The sequence below is a fragment of the Primulina huaijiensis genome, chromosome 5, assembly GCF_012295235.1.
Source record: "Primulina huaijiensis isolate GDHJ02 chromosome 5, ASM1229523v2, whole genome shotgun sequence".
Classification (NCBI taxonomy): domain Eukaryota; kingdom Viridiplantae; phylum Streptophyta; class Magnoliopsida; order Lamiales; family Gesneriaceae; genus Primulina; species Primulina huaijiensis.
In genome coordinates, this window is record NC_133310.1 from 621,430 (window position 1) to 639,512 (window position 18,083).

Sequence of the window (18,083 nt, forward strand, 5' to 3'; positions counted from 1 at the left end):
TGGAGGGTCAATCTACGACTTTGGTGCATGTACTAGTCATTAGACCAAAAACTCAATGGAATGTACGACTTTTGTTTCATTATCTTTACATGTCTATGAGTACTCGATTAGTTCATTTTAGATTATATTTACATGTCTACGAGTATCAACTTGCACAATTAAGCATCTTCTGAATCCAACAACCTATAACATGAATGCTTTTACAGCGTTGATACCAGACCATAAGTCCGGAAAAAGAGCACAAATTCAATGAATTTTTTTATTCAATATTCATTCTATAATTCATTAAAGTCTTGGTCGAAATATGATTCTAAGGCTTCCTATCACTAGAAAAACTCATGTTCCCCCTGCCGCAGAACAATCCACAGGTAGTAGATAAAGTAGTTGTGCACCACCAAGTTTTAGAGATAGGGCCTTATCTTATATTATCCTACACCCACCATATGTGTCTACCTTCTTCAAATGAATTATCCACCAAATTCTTATTTTAAATTCACCCATCGTAATACATAATCATACATTCTTAGTAAATATGAGCAGTAGTAAAATCAAATCTTTCATGTTTCTTTTTCCTTTTTTTTTTTTTGAGTTGGGAAAAAGATTTTTTTTTTTTTTTTTTTTACAATTGAGGTATCGAACCCAAAACTCGTCCCAAATTTAAATTTTAGTGTCATATGAGCTATAAATATCTACAAAACTTCCATATTTCTATTATTACAAAAAAGTCAAATAATCTAGTGTTGCTTAAATGAAACCATGCATTTTAGTGCAATTTTCTTAATCTGTTATTTTTCCCCAAACCCAAAACTGAATCCATCTCCAACATCCATACCTGATCCGCATGGGGAGAAGCTCAATTTTACATACATTATCCAATTATTTTCACATGCATGCACTCCATGACAATTTATATTAATCTGTAAAATATTTACCATATACATTCCTTAAGGAAATATATAATTGAGTATTTTAATTTTTTTTCTGAAATTTAATTGAGAAGGAAAGATTTAATTTATTACTCTACCTGTTGAGATGATTGTGTTAGTACTAAACAAAAAATATTGATTATAATAATAATTAATTAGTATTATAAAGGGGACATGAGATTCATGGCTCAATGCACAATGTCGACCGTTAGTGGTTGCATCGCTACTCGTTTCACATTATCCACCCCGCAGCAAAACACATCTAGACCGGCAGCGTTCCGCCCCGTGGCCACCGCGAGCCTTAATTCCTCCCCAGCTTCTCCGCCGAGTCTCATCAGAAACGAACCAATCTTCGCCGCTCCAGCTCCCGTTATCCACCCTCTTCTGGTACTTTCATCTCTCTCTCTCCCCAGTCCCCACATTTTCAAGATTAAATCAAATATTTATGCTTTTGTTACACACTTAACTGTTAATATGGAGGACTGCAGAGAGAAGACATGGGGAAGGATTCATACGAGAAAGCCATTGCTGAACTCCAAAAGCTTCTAAGGTTCGATTCATCGTCATCATCAAACAACTGGGAGTAATCCACGTTGCATTTCTTGAAATATTATAAGAATATCAAGCTAGGAAATTGTTTGCATGCATGCAGTGAAAAGGGGGAACTTGGACCCGTCGCCGCCGCCAAAATTGATGAAATAAAAGCGGAGCTGCAAACAGTTGACAGCACCGCCTCAGCTTCAGCCACCGTGGAGACATTGAAAGCCGGTTTCATCCATTTCAAGAAAGAGAAATATGAGTAAGCTTTCCATATCCAAAAGAATAATTAAAAAAGTTTGATTAAACAAACAAAGAAGTTGAATTCTGGTTTATATTTTCTTTACGTTTTCAGGAAAAATCCTGCTTTATATGGTGAACTTGCTAAAGGCCAGAGTCCCAAAGTACGTAGCTATATCGAAATATTTTCTGATATTTTATTTTTAGAAAAATAATTTAAGGGCCCTTTATTTATTTTCTAAATTTGTACAGTTTATGGTGTTCGCTTGCTCGGACTCGCGGGTGTGTCCCTCACATGTGCTCGACTTCCAACCCGGAGAAGCATTTGTGGTTCGAAACGTTGCGAATATGGTCCCTGCTTACGACAAAGTATGCTATATTATCAAATTTCTCGTATACTTTTTTTTTTTCAAACTTTCTAATGTTAAATTGTGTGATTTTAAACTGGTTCTTGATCTGCCATAGACTAAATATTCTGGAACCGGGGCTGCACTTGAGTATGCTGTTCTACACCTTAAGGTATATTTTAATACTTTGTTTTGGTGCCTGTTACAACGTGTCATCTACACATGTAAACTCGAAAATTTCTACAGGTTCAAGAAATTGTAGTGATCGGGCATAGTGCTTGTGGAGGAATCAAAGGGCTCATGTCATTTGCTTGTGATGGATCCGCCGGCACGTAAGTCGCATACTCCTAGACTAGATGATTTTGGATCGGGAGACTCGTGGGATGCGCATGAAACTTACGTAAAAAATTTGTATAATTCCATGGTAAAAAAGAAATTGGTGAGTAGTGATTCTTTTCAATTTAATGGCTTTATGGCTGATTTCTTCAGTGACTTCATTGAGGACTGGGTGAAAGTCTGTTTACCTGCCAAGTCCAAGGTGCTATCCGAAGCCAATGGTTCCCCTTTTGGTAGTCAGTGTGCGCTCTGTGAAAAGGTAAAAGAATAAAACTTCTAAACCTCTTCTAATCTTCCCCGATGGAGTCATCTATGTTATCAAACTTCGATTTCAGTATCTTCCAATTTTTGGTAATTTAATTTATTTCATCGGGAGTAATGATGTGGTACTACACACGTCGGCACCATATAGTGCAATGGTGCTACATCAAAAAAATGATTAAAATTGTTGTAAAACAAAGACAATAGGCTAATATTGAAATTTGACAACATAAATGGTCAAAAATTGTAAAAGTCTAATATACAAGACAAAAAAAATTAATAAAGGTTACTAGGTGTTCGACCCGAATCTCAACTTTGCGAGACTGATAATTATCAGATATATGTACGATGTATATGTAACACAAGATATGATGCTTCGAGATGATGTTGATTGTTTATTTTTCATTTTTATTTCTACGTGCAAAACAGGAGGCAGTGAACGTTTCACTTGGAAACTTGCTGTCATACCCATTTGTTAGAGACGGTCTGGTGAACAAGACTCTTGCATTGAAGGGTGGCTACTATGATTTCGTTAACGGAACGTTTGAGCTGTGGGGGCTCGATTTCGGGCTTTCGCCATCTCTCTCTGTATGAACCTGAAACCATTACCATTTCTCCGTACGTTATCTTTTCCCTTATTAAATATGAAAAACGATTGATGTCCTTTCCCTGATTTCAAATTATGCATGAAAAATGATCAACTATTAGGAATGTGAATAAATGTGTTAATTCCTTTTGTTATATGATTTTATGTTTAGATATAAAAGTTTTCATTTCCAAGTTTATTCATATTGGAATTTCTCCAATTTTCTTGGCTTCGACAGCTAAAAGATGTTGCCAGCATACTGCACTGGAAGCTCATGTAGGAAGATCGTCAGAGGCCATTCTCCCATGATGGGGGCTCTTTGGAATTGCAAATTTATAATTATGTATATTTGTATACCCACAGATTTCCTGTGTAACAACATTCCATCAAATTCAGCTAAAAGATGTTAATTCCTGTAAATTATTCTTGAGTTAAGCGTTTTATAAACTTGGATGAAATCACACACTGCAAACAGATTTAAAAAACTAAAACAAGTCATGAAATGTGGGACCGAAACTCAGTTCGGAGAAGAAGATCGATTCTTGTATTTCAATCCGCCATGAATGCATGAATTACAATACATTTCAGATATAAGAAAGCCTACTTAAAGAAATATGCACATGGAAAGTTTGTTATTATACAGCATTGCGGCACTATAATTATTTACAATAATCCAGTATTATCGAACAAGAATAGAGAATGTGATAAGCATTTCCACTGTCAAATAATTATCTAACTCTTAAGGCCGTGTGTGAGAATTGTCCTAAAAAATCTTTAGCCCTTGGAAAAAACATTAGGCACATACACGTCAAAATTAATTAGTTTAGGTATCAAGCAGACTCTTGTATAATGGCAACAAAGGAAGCAAGAATCACTTGTCCTCTCCATGAAGATATATATTTAAATAAAGCAGTTTCAAGCAATTGAAATTTACCCCAAAAAAAGTTCAGTGTTCACCTTTATCACCTACTTTGCACTGGTCCATTATTCTGTACAAGTCACTGCCATTGGAAACCTTCTTCCCATTAATTGATGTAATTATAACACCCAAAATGAGCCTGCCATACGAATCACGTTTCGTAGATTGAAGACCCTGTAGGACCAAAATTACACCAACTAGTTTTTAATGACATCATTCATTTGTCTTCGAATTGTAATAATCCACATCTGAGCAAAATGAAATTTGGACAAAATCTGAACCAGCTCTGCATGAAAACAAAGGGCAAGAAAGGATTGTATAGTAGGCATACTGCTTTTCCAGCTGTCCGTTTGATGGAGCATCCAAGACAAGAACCCCACTAACTCCCAGTTGCTCCACGGATTGATCAGGTGCAAACTTAATACCTAATATTGGTCTAGTGACTTTCCCAAACTTTACTAATTGATCAACAACGCCACCTACCTAGACATAAAACAATTCCATTTCCAAAGTCACAATAATCAACATCCAGCGAGAGTAAGACATGCTTTTGAAATTTAAAAAAGGGTGGAGAATTATCTTCCATCACCTTCTGATATTAATATCTCTACTCGTACAATTTCTTTATCACACTAAAAAAAGTAGTCAAGGCCATTGGCGGAAGGACAATGTTTTTAGCCATGATGTCTTCTCCATGGTTCTAGGATTCAACAACATGCTGAAATTAATATTAAAAACATTCAGATTTGATATTTAAGGCACGATAGGAACTAGGGAAGATTTAATGATTAGGCAGGAGCAATGTACGTGTGGAAAAACTTCTAGAGGAGAAATACAGCCAAAATATGGGAAAACGTCCATAAATTTCTACAGAACACCCAAATTATCCAAAGGCCCGCATTTCTCCAGCATGTTGCTTAAAGAGAATTTCTATCAGTTGTCCCAAATGAAAAAGCAATTATTGGTGGCTTTCCAACATCATCATTAATACCAAGCCAAATTTTGAAAACTTAACGGGTAAAAATGAAAGCCTGTAGAAAGGAAGAAAATTATTGAGAGGTATGTACTTACAGGATTTCCAATTGCGTATACTTTTTGACCAACAAGTAGGTCTGCAGAAACTCCAATTGGCATTGGTCTCAACTTGTCTTTTGGTGCATCAATATGCATGACAACAACATCCTTATCTGGATAAAACCCAATAACTTTTACGTCATATACACTCTGGTCTGCAAGAGTAACCCTGAAAACAACAACTACAGAATTTACCAGAAAAACTAGAGCTCCAAAAGATATATTCCAGAAAATCAACCCAATAGAAAAGAAAACCAAGCCAGCTCCAACTAATTTCACTGCATTCTGTAAGAGTAGATGTCAACTACAAACTCTAGAAGGTGTGCAGAAGCTCAAATAGGCATCCAATGTATCTGCGTTGTCTGATGGTATAATTAGATGATGTCGAAAATTATGTCTGATGCTCGAAGGTCTTCGTTATAAGACGACACCCAATTCTGAAAATATGTTTATGATTTAATTACAAGGGTTTTTCCAGTCCTCAAACACAGTCTGATGCATCACTCTATATATAGTAGCTGAGAACCACCTGGAGTATAACTATGATACTAACAGTTATGCTAATGTTATGAGGACCTTTCATGTAGGAAATAAGAAGTCTTGCACTATAACCTATGTTTGCTCCTATGCACAGCACAAATAAAAGGGGGGTATCAACCACCAACACTATCATTTCCATGAATTGAAAAGGTCTATTCTTCTAAGAACTGAAACCTTCTTTCAAATCATCTTGAGGCAACTATGAAAAACATCTCAAGAATCATTATTTTTCTAGCAAGATCATAGGAAAACAAAACCCATGAATACAAAATTTTAAAAAATAGGCGCACAGATACACCATAACCAAACAAAGAAATAAGAAGAAGAATACTTGAGGATGCACCCCGAATCTAATGATAATTAGTCACAATGTGGCCCTGCGTATCCCATACAAATCCTGATCCCTGCGGCACCTCCAATATATCCAGTGTAAACGCATCCTCCCTAAAACATGAAGTAGCAAATCAAAGGTGAATTAATAAAACATACTATAGGAAATTTTAGTACGAACTTAAAACTAAAATCTTTAATGCAGCTAACATCAAAACAATACAAATTATTACAAGTAAAATATATACAAACTGGAAGAGTTAATTTAGCACAAAACTAGCTAAAATGAAAACTGATAAAGAACAAAAAAAGCGCCAATTCAAATGAGATAGCCACAAAGGCTTGGACTTTGCAAGATTAGTAATGAAAACAAAGGAGGGAGTGCTGTCTTGAAAAAGACGAACCGTGGCAAGTTCATCTGACTGCTATTTCCTAGGCATGCTCGCCACCAAAGTCGACATTGAATCAACATCCGTCACGAGAACAGAAAAGGACAAAGCAGCCGATGCACAGAGCACGAAGAATGAATCCACGACCTTTTTCAAGCTCTACTGCCTGCTGGGAAACCAGCTCCAATTTCGACGTAAACTTCCCGCGGAGGGCAGAAACAACCACCAGAGAGGCCCAGATTGAGCGCCTAGATTTCGAGATCAAGAAATCTGGGATTGAAAAGGCAGTTGAAGAGGAGAAAGCAGAAGCAAGAGCAGCTATTTTCGCGGAGGCAGTTGCTGCTCTCCACGTTACATGCTTGAAGAAAAGGAAACGTCCGATTATTGTTGGGACTAATATTGGGCCGATCTGTTATTTTGGAACTTAGTGATGGGCTTAGAGTACTTTATACTGGGCTAAATGGAGAATTACTTGTTAAGCTGAATTATTTGGGCTAGGTGATTACTTCAAATATTATATCCCAAATTCCCCTCAGACACACATTATATGTGTGCGTAAAATAATATTTTCAATTTTTTACAATTTAAACTGAATAGGGAAACATATAACTAAAACATAAGGGTTCTGTTCTAATTGAATGCGAAGAGTATAATTATTAAGAAAGAAATTGTTGTTGTGCAATAATTAATAAAAAAACAATCAAAACGTGATGTTTAAACATATCAATTTAAATTTACAATATTACTGTCAACTATTTTTAAATGCCTACAATTGGCATTAATACAGTGAACATGAAAATTTAAATAAAAAAATTATATTCAATCTTGAAATTTATTGCTCAAATTAGGCCGTTGATTTGTTGATCAAATCAATTTCCGCTTTATCATTTTCCAAATTTCAATAAAAATTCAAATCATCAATATTTATGAAATAATAATAAAGAAGACGGACAAAGTATATAGATTCTGTAGACGGTCTGGGCTGGGCCGGGCCGTCAAAGGAAAAGTTCGTTAACTATCCGTGTATGTACTTGGGTCCACCATTTACTTTTTGTCTGAAATAGGCCTTTTCATTCTAAAAATTATTTTTTAATAAATCAATTAATTGTTTTATTTTAAATTTTCATTACACCCTTTACTAAAATAGTAGATATATATTTTTAATTAATAATAATTTCGTCAAAGAAAGTTGCTTCTTTGGTTAGAAGTAGGCTACCCACCCTTCGTTGGTTGTGGCAAAGTTCTTTTTCGCCACAAAAATATAACAAATATTCTATTTAATGCCCTTTTCCACAATAAATAAATAAATAAATTAAAATCTATAATTATGTCATTAATAGGCGTGTAAATGAAAAAGAAATAACAATATACAGGACAAAAACGAGCGGCGAAGGTTGCGGAGGATATGGCGCGAAGTTGAACGATGTCTCTGCAATCTCGACTCTGAATCAGCTCAACTTCCTCCTTTCACTTCCCTTTTCTTTCGACGCGTATAATTTCTCCGGGTAAATCTTTTAACGGCAGATAGCTTTTGGATCCGCTGGTTCTTGTCTTTCCCATTCTTCACCGATTACCAGGGGGGAACCCGAGTCTACGAACCATTTAGCTTGGTTTAGTAAAGGGTTGTTCCAGGAGGCGAAGAAGGCCAATCGTATGTTCCTTCTCTTTACGGCTATGAGTGTTTTCTTGGGATTTCTTTTGTGGGTTGATTCTCATTTATCTTGTCTTTTTTAGTCATTGATGGTTTGATTCATTCAATAAAGTATGCGAGCATGCACGATGCATTTGTTCTTCTTGATGAAAAATCTAATAAAATCGTGGTTTGCTATTCATTAGCTTATGAGCTGTTTTGATACTCCTTTAAGGTTTACCCCAATTAGCATGCAATAATTAATGAGTTCTTATATCCTAACTGTATGTTCGAACCATTCGACGAATCTAGCCTGCGTCGCAATGTATAAGGTGTGTTATATAAGATTAACCTTCTAGATATTTCTTATGGCTTGTGCTAACACCCTTTTTGTTTGCTTGGTTATTTCAAATATCGATTATGATTCAGACCCAGAGCTTATGTTCCCGATGCATATTCGTATGAGGCCCAGAGCATCCATAACATTGCATTTCACGGCATTAAGCATTGATAATATTGCATATTAGTGCTTCATATTTTGCTAGTCGTTTGTGTTTTTGCTCATCCTTCGAAGCTGTGGTATCTTTGCCACATTGTTTCCGAATTTTGGCGAAAGCCAAATGGAGCGTAGAGCTTATATTTGGAAGAGAAAATTGATGTGGAATCTGTTTTCTTGGTATGGTTCTTGGGTTTGCACTGCGTGCCATTTTTTAAAATACGCATTTTGTAAACTAATTAATAAAGGTTGACTGATAGCCCAAGAAGTTTACTCCTTCTGCATTTGGGTATGCACTATTGTTTTCTGTTGATAATTGTTTTATTTCTCTTCTTGTTTGATGGTCAGAATTGTTAGGTAAGGTTGGTCCTGCTGAATAAAAAATTAAGAAAATTGGTATCCCACGTCGATTTTTTCTGAAAGCTGGACGAGAGAATTAATTATAAATAGAGCTCAATTCCTTCCGTTATTGTATCCCAAAATCAAAAGCTTTTCAGCTTTGATAAAAAGAGAGTGCATAGAAAAAAAGAGTGTATTTTTTTCTTGAGTGCGAGAATTCTCTTTGTGTGAGTTAAAGAAATAATTTTCTCGGTATACTCGGGTTGGGAGTGTGAGAAATATTGAGTGTATTGGTGTATAAACTTGTTGTAATATTTCTTCCAGTTATAAAAGTTGCAGTGCTCCGTGGACGTAGCCTATATTGGGTGAACCACGTAAATCTTTGTGTTCTTGTTGGTTATTTTATTCCGCAATTTTTTGGGTACTATATTATCATCGTGGTCGGCATCGCTTGGGTGTAATTCCCCAACAACTGGTATCAGAGCCTTGTTGTGAAAATTCTTAAGAATTCTGAGTATGCTCTTTATTTGCAGCTTTGTCTGATCGTCCACACCAGAAAAGATTTTTTAGATTTTTTGCTAAGGCTAGAAAAGTGATGGCCGGAGATGATGGATCGGGACCGGGAATCAACAAGTTCGACGGTACAGATTTTACGTTCTGGCGACTACAAATTATTGATTATTTGTATAGCAAGAAGTTGCATCAACCTCTATCTGGAAAGAAGCCGGAAATGATGGAGGATGATGACTGGAAGCTTCTTGACCGACAAGTGTTAGGTGTAATACGATTGACCCTAACGAAATGGCACATAACGTGGCGGAGGCAAAAACAACGGAGGAGATGATGTTCATTTTGTTGGACATGTACGAAAAGCCTTCGGCAAATAATAAAGTATATCTCATGAAGAAGTTATTTAACTTGAAGATGAGAGAAGATGCATCGGTGGCTAAACATATCAATGAATTCAACACGATTGTTTCACAGCTGACATCGGTGGACATCAAATTTGATGATGAGATTCGTGCACTTATTCTTCTGGCGTCTTTACCAGACAATTGGGAACCGATGCAGGCAGCGGTTAGCAACTCTGTTGGAAAAGGGAAACTACGACTTAATGATGTTAGAGATCAAATCCTTGCTGAAGAAGTTCGCAGGAAAGACTCGGGTGAAGCAACATCATCGAGATTTGCTTTAAATCTTGATAACAGAGGAAGAGGCAGGAGTGGTGAAAGGAGTTCCAACCGATGGCGTGGTAGATCCAAGTCAAGAAATAGAAAAGACAAAAACATCTTTGAAAAGAATATGAAGTGCTGGAGCTGTGGTGAGACTGGTCACTTGAAAAAGAACTGCAGATCAACGAAGAATAATGCCAATGCTGTCACTGAGGAAGTACATGATGCTCTGCTATTATCCATGGAAAGCCCTGTTGATTCTTGGGTTATGGACTCGGGAGTTTCGTTTCATACCACTGGTGATCGCGATGTATTTGATAATTACATCGCTGGCGATTACGGAAAAGTTTTTCTGGCTGATGGAAAACCCTTGGAAATTGTTGGTATGGGTGATGTACGGATGAAGATGTCAAATGGATCTGTCTGGAAAATCAACAAAGTCAGACATGTACCAAAATTGACACGCAATCTGATCTCGGTGGGACAGCTCGATGATGAAGGCCACAATGTGACCTTCGGTGATGGTTCCTGGAAAGTGAACAAAGGAGCCATGATTATTGCTCGAGGAAAGAAAACTGGAACACTGTATATGACTTCCAGTTGCAGAGACACATCAGCAGCTGTGGATGCTGGAGCCAATTCAAGTCTATGGCATTATAGACTTGGACATATGAGTGAGAAGGGAATGAAGATGTTGGTGTCAAAAGAAAAGCTACCAGAAGTAAAGACTGTTGAACACCAACTATGTGAAAGCTGTATCTTTGGAAAGCAGAAGAAGGTGAGCTTTTCAAAAGGCGGTAGAGAACCGAAAGCAGCAAAGTTGGAGCTGGTTCATACTGATGTATGGGGACCATCTCCTGTGACATCCCTTGGAGGCTCGAGATACTATGTCACATTCATTGACGATTCGAGTAGAAAAGTTTGGGTTTATTTTCTGAAAAATAAATCTGATGTTTACGAGAACTTTAAAAGGTGGAAAGCAATGGTAGAAAATGAGACCAACTTGAAGGTGAAGTGCTTACGGTCTGACAATGGTGGAGAAATGAAGATGATGAGTTCAAGAAATATTGTGCACAGAACGGGATCAAGATGGAGAAAACCATTCCTGGTACACCTCAACAGAATGGTGTAGCTGAAAGGATGAACATGACCTTGAATGAACGCGCAAGGAGCATGAGATTGCATTCTGGATTGCCAAAATCATTATGGGCTGATGCTGTTAACACTGCAGCATATCTGATCAACAGAGGACCTTCGGTACCACTGGACTACAAAATACCCGAAGAGGTTTGGAGCGGCAAAGAAGTAAACCTTTCTTTCTTGAAAGTGTTTGGATGTCTATCCTATGTTCATATTGATTCAGCAAGCAGAACAAAACTTGATCCGAAATCAAAGAAGTGCTTCTTTATTGGTTATGGAGATAATGAGTTTGGTTATCGTTTCTGGGATGACCAAAATCGGAAGATCATTCGGAGCAGGGATGTAATCTTTAATGAGAAACTTCTGTACAAGGACAAGTCAGACATTGGAGCTGGAGATGAATGTCCTGAAGTCGAGAAGACTGATGAAGTGCCATTGACAAACATTCCTGTGAATGAATCGAAAACCAGTAACCAGGAAGATGAAGAAGAAACTGCACAAGATGATGACCCACAAACTCCGGAGATTGAACTCAGGAGATCTTTGAGAACCATTAGACCACCTGATAGATTCTCCCCTGCATTTCACTATATTTTGCTGACAGACAACGGTGAACCGGCGACCTATGAAGAGGCAATGCAAAATGATGATTCAACCAAGTGGGAGTTGGCCATGGAAGATGAGATGGATTCACTGTCATCCAATCAGACATGGGAGTTGACAGAACTTCCGCAAGGCAAAAAGGCGTTACATAACAAGTGGGTGTACCGGTTAAAAGAAGAGCATGATGGTAGCAAGCGGTACAAGGCAAGACTTGTTGTAAAAGGCTTCCAACAACGGGAAAGAATTGATTACACTGAGCATTTTCTCTCCGGTGGTTAAATTAACCACTATCAGGACTGTACTTGGACTAGTGGCGAAGGAAGACTTACATTTGGAGCAGTTGGATGTAAAGACTGCGTTTCTTCACGGTGACCTAGATGAAGAAATTTATATGAAGCAGCCACAGGGCTTTGAAGTACGGGGAAAAGAGAGAATGGTGTGCAAAGTTCAGAAGAGCTTGTACGGTCTCAAACAAGCTCCAAGACAGTGGTACAAGAAGTTTGATGGATTCATGAGTGAAAATGGATTCCTAAGGTGTCAAGCTGATCACTGCTATCATGTGAAAAATTTGACGGTTCTTATATCATACTACTGCTATATGTAGATGATATGCTGATAGCTTGAGCTTGTCCGGAAGAAATTGATAAACTCAAGAAAGATTTATCAAAAGAATTTGCCATGAAGGATTTGGATGCTGCAAAGCAAATCCTTGGAATGAGGATCTTTAGAGACCGGGTGAATGGATTCTTGAAGTTATCTCAAGAAGAGTACGTGAAAAAGGTGGTTAGCAGATTTAATATGGATGAAGCTAAATCTGTGAGTACTCTTTTGGCTAGTCATTTCAAACTAACCAAAGCACAATCACCATCGACGGAGCAGGAACAGGCTTATATGAATAAGGTTCCTTATGCTTCTGCTGTCGGAAGTCTCATGTATGCAATGGTGTGCACAAGACCAGACATAGCACATGCAGTGGGAGTTGTGAGCAGGTTTATGAGTAATCCAAGAAAGCAACACTGGGAAGCAGTTAAGTGGATTCTCAGGTATTTGAAAGGTACTGCTAGTTGTTCTTTATGCTTCAGGAGATCAAAATTTGGCTTACAAGGTTTTGTCGATGCCGATATGGGTACTGACCTGGATGGCAGGAAAAGTACTATTGGATATGTGTTCACATTAGGTGGTACAGTTGTAAGCTGGGTGTCTAAGCTGCAAAAGATTGTTGCGCTTTCGACTGCTGAGATTGAGTATGTTGCAGTTACAGAAGCTAGCAAGGTGATGATATGGTTGAAATCCTTTCTGGAGGAATTGGGTCAGAAGCTTGAAGATGCCACATTATACTGTGACAGTCAGAGTGCTATTCATTTAGCAAAAAATCCTGTTTATCATGCTAGCACAAAGCATATACAGGTTAGGTACCATTTCATCATATCAGTGCTGGAAGATGGAGTCTTGATGCTGGAGAAGATTCCTGGAAGTAAAAATCCAGCCGATATGCTCACGAAGACGGTAATCATGGACAAACTGAAGTTGTGTTCAACTTCAGTTGGACTACAAGTATAAATGGAGATATATGAGTTGCTGCAATGATGGTGTGAAGACATGATTGAAATCAAGTCTTCAAATGGGAGAAATGTTAGGTAAGGTGGGTCCCGCTGAATAAAAAATTAAGAAAATTGGTATCCCACATCGATTTTTTCTGAAAGCTGGACGAGGGAATTAGTTATAAATAGAGCTCAATTCCTTCAGTTATTGTATCCCAAAATCAAAAGCTTTTCAGCTTTGATAAAAAGAGAGTGCATAGAAAAAAGAGTGTATTTTTTTCTTGAGTGCGAGAATTCTCTTTGTGTGAGTTAGAGAAATAATTTTCTCGGTATACTCGGGTTGGGAGTGTGAGAAATATTGAGTGTATTGGTGTATACACTTGTTATAATATTTCTTCCAGTTATAAAAGTTGCAGTGCTCCGTGGACGTAGCCTATATTGGGTGAACCACGTAAATCTTTGTGTTCTTGTTGGTTATTTTATTCCGCAATTTTTTGGGTACTATATTATCATCGTGGTCGGCATCGCTTGGGTGTAATTCTCCAACAAAAATTACACAAATATGTTTATTGTTTTTCATATTGAAAGTGAGACCATTGCTTTTATAGTGGTCCTATGTCAGTAGTCTGTGCTTTTATAATTAAAATGAATTAACTTGCATATTAACATTGGAATCGAACCCGGGGACCCATAGAATAATTAGTTGGAATGTACAGTTTCCAATACTTTTTAATGCTTTAGTTATAAAAATGGTGAGAGTGGTTGCATCAGTTGGATTCTATTTTAGAGTGGCTGGTCGAAGATTAAATAAATTTACACTGTAATTAAGCAGAATACTGAAATGGCCACCAGTGTGGCTTTAGGAAGCGGCGGACTGCATTTTAAAGATACTTTATTCAAGGGGAAAGGCTGCAGACAGGCTTCTTGGATTCACATTGTAGCAGTCTCAAAATGCATGCAGAATGAGCTTTCTTGGTATGTAACTTGAACAAAATCTTAAATTTACGATGTGCATTTGGAAGATGTAAGAGAATTTCGAGTTGGTCTTCTTTCTTTTTGATGCTATCTATTGTTAGTTTGGTGACAAGGGTGGAAAATTTGTTTTTGGACATGGAAAATTTGAACTTGCTGGTCGTGTATGATTTTGAAACAGTAACTGCTGATTTTTTTTCCTGGAGATCTCTTCGACAAATTTTTGTTCCACTCATGTAAAATCAATCAATTCATTTCTATGATCGTGGCACCAACTGTTTTTTTGGAGATTACATCTTGCAAATGATGCTTAATTTCGCATCTCTCAGGTCTCTTGGGGTCCCAAAAGTCTTTCAGATCAATAAAAATAACCACGGTCATTCCAAATCCGAGGAGGATTGGAAGCGAAGCAGAGTAACCATCAATTCATGCCTGAGAGATGGATATACCAAGTATTTTGATTTTGCTGTGATTGGAAGTGGACTGGCTGGCCTTAGTTATGCTCTTGAAGTTGCAAAACATGGAACCGTTGCAGTGATAACGAAGGCTGAACCCCACGAAAGCAACACCAACTATGCACAGGGAGGTGTGAGTGCTGTGCTGTGTCCATCAGATTCAGTAGAAAGTCACATGCAAGATACAATTGTTGCAGGCGCCTATCTATGTGATGAGGAAACTGTTCGAGTAAGTATCTGAAAAGATAATCTGCACTTATTTCCTCCACTCATCTTGTGAAAGCATTCTTATTATATACACTGATTATATTTATCCAAAGAAAGCCACTTCACCAATTGCTTTATGTTCCACAAAAAAAAATTTCTGATACTGCCTTCAAGTCCGAGAGGTTCTGGTTTAGTCCATATCAAATACCCGCCTAGTCCAGTGTTAAAAACAAAATGAAATTTAGTTTTGTGTGATGTATTTAACGAAGATGTGGAATCAGGATTATGAGAAAATTTTAGATTTAGACTTTGTTTGTGTTCGCTCTAACGGAAAGGCTGCATCAAGTGCGATATTTTTTACCATCTTTTGTGAAATTTTCCAGGTGGTGTGTACTGAAGGACCTGAGAGAATCAGGGAGCTGATTGCTATGGGTGCTTCATTCGATCATGGGGAAGATGGAAATTTGCACCTGGCAAGGGAAGGGGGCCATTCTCATCGTAGAATCGTACATGCTGCTGATATGACTGGTCGGGAGATAGAGAGGGCGTTGTTGGAGGCAGTCCGAAAAGATCCTAATATTTATGTTTTCGAACACCATTTTGCAATAGATTTGCTGACTTCTCAGGTTTTGCTTTGGCCCATCTGTAATCTTTCTTTGAAAAGTTATGAAATATCAAATCGAAGTGCTTCTTGACTTTCCAGTGTCATTGTCTAATATAATTATGTGGGTTGGCTTTCAGGATGGCTCTCATGCAGTTTGTCATGGTGTTGATACTTTGAATACTGAGACAAATGAGGTAAGAAAGTGGATATGATTCATATGTTATGTGGCCTGTGTTGTATTTTTGGTTGAAAGATACTCTAAAGACCAGCTTACTGAAATGGAAGAGCGTCTATGGTCTTGTTTTTCCGTCCATTTGAATCTTTTAGGTGGTAAGATTCATTTCAAAGGTAACTCTACTTGCTTCAGGAGGGGCTGGGCATATCTATCCAAGCACTACCAATCCCCCGGTACAGTTGCTGTAAAAGAAAATAAACTGAATATTTCAGGATAGAAATACAATTTATTGAAGTTATTGTCAATATCTCTATAGGTTGCCACTGGCGATGGAATGGCAATGGCTCACCGAGCTGAGGCTGTAATTTCCAATATGGAGTAAGATTCTAAATACCCTCCGTATTATTGATGAATTGATTCCACAATTTTCTACGCTTTGGGTTACTTGGAGCACTTGTTTTCCCTTAAGCACCATGGAGTCAGTCATTGATTGTTTACGCCATTGATCTTGTTTGATGCATTTTATACTTCCAGGTTTGTGCAATTTCACCCGACTGCTCTGGCTGATGAAGGCCTTCCTCTTAAACCAAAAACTCGAGAAAATGCCTTTTTGATAACTGAAGCCGTGAGGGGAGACGGAGGAATCCTCTGCAACTTAGACATGGAAAGATTCATGCCCTTGTATGACAAGAGGGCGGAACTCGCCCCTAGGGATGTTGTAGCAAGAAGTATAGACGATCAACTCAAGAAACGCAATGAAAAGTATGTGCTTCTCGATATAAGTCACAAACCCAAACACCAAATTCTCTCCCATTTCCCGAACATTGCTGCTGAATGTCTCCTATACGGTTTGGACATGACACAACAACCGATTCCCGTGGTTCCAGCCGCTCACTACATGTGCGGTGGAGTTCGTGCCGGACTCGAAGGGGAAACAAATGTCAAAGGTCTATACGTGGCCGGTGAAGTTGCGTGCACTGGTTTGCATGGAGCAAATAGACTGGCTAGCAACTCATTGCTAGAAGCTCTCGTGTTTGCAAGAAGAGCTGTCCAACCGTCCATCAATCACATGAAGAGCTCCCGTATTGATCGTGGGGCTACGATTTCATGGGCTCGTCCCATAATGCCTAAATCACTCGGTAATGTTATTTTGGACAACATTGTACGCAGGACAAGGGAGGTAAGAAAAGAGCTCCAGTCAATCATGTGGAAGTATGTCGGGATAGTTCGTTCAACAACTAGGCTGCAGACTGCTGAAAAGAGTATAGGAGAATTGGAACTAGAATGGGAAACATACTTGTTTCAGAACGGTTGGGAGCCGACTATGGTAGGACTAGAGGCAGGTGAAATGAGAAACTTATTTTGCTGTGCGAAGCTTGTAGTGAGCAGTGCTCTGGCGAGGCATGAAAGCCGGGGGCTTCACTATACGATAGATTTTCCTCATTTGGAAGAGAGCAAGAGGTTGCCTACCATTATCTTCCCTAGTTCACCAGTAAATAGTACATGGAGTTCTAGACAATTACACAGACAACAGATATGTTGAAAATGAAGATTTTTTTGTTGACTCTTCTTGCCAAGACTTGTCCGCGGTGGGGTAAGTTTGGTTTCTTATATAAAATCATTTTGCAAGATTGGATCTGTGTTGGAATGTGCAATTTTTGTAGAAACCTGATGTTGTCTTTATTCTCTCTGTGTCCCTTTTTTGGGGTCTTATTTTTCCTTGAATATTGGATATTTCGATGCATATTCAAATGCATTGTAGTTTAGGTGTGAAGAAAAAAGTTGCTTTCTATATGTTGGGGAATTACATCCCCGAAGCGATGCCAATCACGATGATAATATAGTACCCAAAAATGCGGAATAAAATAATCAACAAGAACACAAAAATTTACGTAGTTCACCAAATATAGGCTACGTCTACGGAGCACTGTAACTTTTATAATTAGAAGAAATATTACAACAAGTGTATACACCAATACACTCAATATTTCTCACTCCCAACCCGAGTATACCGAGAAAATAATTTCTCTAACTCACACAAGAGAATTCTCGCACTCAAAAAAAAAATACACTCTTTTTTCTATGCACTCTCTTTTTATCAAAGCTAAAAAGCTTTTGATTTTGAAATACAATAACTGAAGGAATTGAGCTCTATTTATAACTAATTCTCTCCGAAACAATTCGATATGAGAAAAGATTTTATTATTATTTTATTTAATGTGGGTCCTTCCTCATTAAATAAAATCTTACCTAACACTATAGTT

General features: G+C 37.9%; 3 protein-coding genes across 7 annotated transcripts; 2 read left to right on the forward strand and 1 right to left on the reverse strand.

Moving 5' to 3' along the window:
* The first annotated feature begins 1,084 nt into the window (after positions 1-1,084).
* Positions 1,085-3,663, forward strand: LOC140976112 (carbonic anhydrase 2-like). 2 transcript variants are annotated; one of them, XM_073440006.1, is made up of 10 exons: positions 1,085-1,313; positions 1,415-1,476; positions 1,579-1,725; positions 1,819-1,867; positions 1,956-2,072; positions 2,169-2,222; positions 2,297-2,382; positions 2,540-2,645; positions 3,077-3,265; positions 3,472-3,663. In XM_073440006.1, exons 1-9 carry the CDS (start codon positions 1,101-1,103, stop codon positions 3,239-3,241), a joined length of 999 nt encoding a protein of 332 aa, XP_073296107.1. In that variant the 5' UTR covers positions 1,085-1,100; the 3' UTR covers positions 3,242-3,265; positions 3,472-3,663. The 2 variants fall into 2 exon arrangements, with proteins under 2 accessions (XP_073296107.1, XP_073296106.1); XM_073440005.1 differs by having other exon boundaries at positions 3,077-3,235.
* A 133-nt stretch (positions 3,664-3,796) lies between these two features.
* LOC140976113 (protease Do-like 1, chloroplastic) lies at positions 3,797-6,844 on the reverse strand. 3 transcript variants are annotated; one of them, XR_012175167.1, is made up of 5 exons: positions 6,501-6,844; positions 6,098-6,210; positions 5,224-5,395; positions 4,484-4,635; positions 3,797-4,326 (listed from the first exon to the last, which is right to left on the reverse strand). XR_012175167.1 is itself a non-coding variant. In XM_073440008.1 (3 exons), the coding sequence occupies exons 1-3, from the start codon at positions 5,320-5,322 to the stop codon at positions 4,272-4,274; spliced, it is 306 nt and encodes a 101-aa protein (XP_073296109.1). In that variant the 5' UTR covers positions 5,323-6,088; the 3' UTR covers positions 3,797-4,271. The 3 variants fall into 3 exon arrangements, 1 of the variants encoding a protein (XP_073296109.1); XR_012175166.1 differs by lacking the exon at positions 6,501-6,844 and having other exon boundaries at positions 6,098-6,443; XM_073440008.1 differs by lacking the exons at positions 6,098-6,210; positions 6,501-6,844 and having other exon boundaries at positions 5,224-6,088.
* A 1,065-nt stretch (positions 6,845-7,909) lies between these two features.
* Positions 7,910-17,611, forward strand: LOC140976114 (L-aspartate oxidase 2-a, chloroplastic-like). 2 transcript variants are annotated; one of them, XM_073440009.1, is made up of 8 exons: positions 7,910-8,136; positions 14,239-14,381; positions 14,708-15,062; positions 15,424-15,666; positions 15,782-15,838; positions 15,972-16,052; positions 16,136-16,197; positions 16,354-17,611. In XM_073440009.1, exons 2-8 carry the CDS (start codon positions 14,248-14,250, stop codon positions 17,360-17,362), a joined length of 1,941 nt encoding a protein of 646 aa, XP_073296110.1. In that variant the 5' UTR covers positions 7,910-8,136; positions 14,239-14,247; the 3' UTR covers positions 17,363-17,611. The 2 variants fall into 2 exon arrangements, with proteins under 2 accessions (XP_073296110.1, XP_073296111.1); XM_073440010.1 differs by having other exon boundaries at positions 7,982-8,140.
* Positions 17,612-18,083: the final 472 nt, after the last annotated feature.

Coding starts and splice junctions, on each gene's coding strand:
- LOC140976112 (XM_073440005.1), top strand. CDS start 1,101: ATGAGATTCATGGCTCAATGCACAATGTCGACCGTTAGTGGTTGCATC. Junction 1,314..1,414: donor CCGTTATCCACCCTCTTCTG/GTACTTTCATCT, acceptor GGAGGACTGCAG/AGAGAAGACATGGGGAAGGA. Junction 2,073..2,168: donor TGGTCCCTGCTTACGACAAA/GTATGCTATATT, acceptor GATCTGCCATAG/ACTAAATATTCTGGAACCGG.
- LOC140976113 (XM_073440008.1), bottom strand. CDS start 5,322: ATGCATATTGATGCACCAAAAGACAAGTTGAGACCAATGCCAATTGGA. Junction 4,636..5,223: donor TATACGCAATTGGAAATCCT/GTAAGTACATAC, acceptor TTTTATGTCTAG/GTAGGTGGCGTTGTTGATCA. Junction 4,327..4,483: donor AACGGACAGCTGGAAAAGCA/GTATGCCTACTA, acceptor TTGGTCCTACAG/GGTCTTCAATCTACGAAACG.
- LOC140976114 (XM_073440009.1), top strand. CDS start 14,248: ATGGCCACCAGTGTGGCTTTAGGAAGCGGCGGACTGCATTTTAAAGAT. Junction 15,063..15,423: donor GTGATGAGGAAACTGTTCGA/GTAAGTATCTGA, acceptor GAAATTTTCCAG/GTGGTGTGTACTGAAGGACC. Junction 16,198..16,353: donor GCTGTAATTTCCAATATGGA/GTAAGATTCTAA, acceptor TTATACTTCCAG/GTTTGTGCAATTTCACCCGA.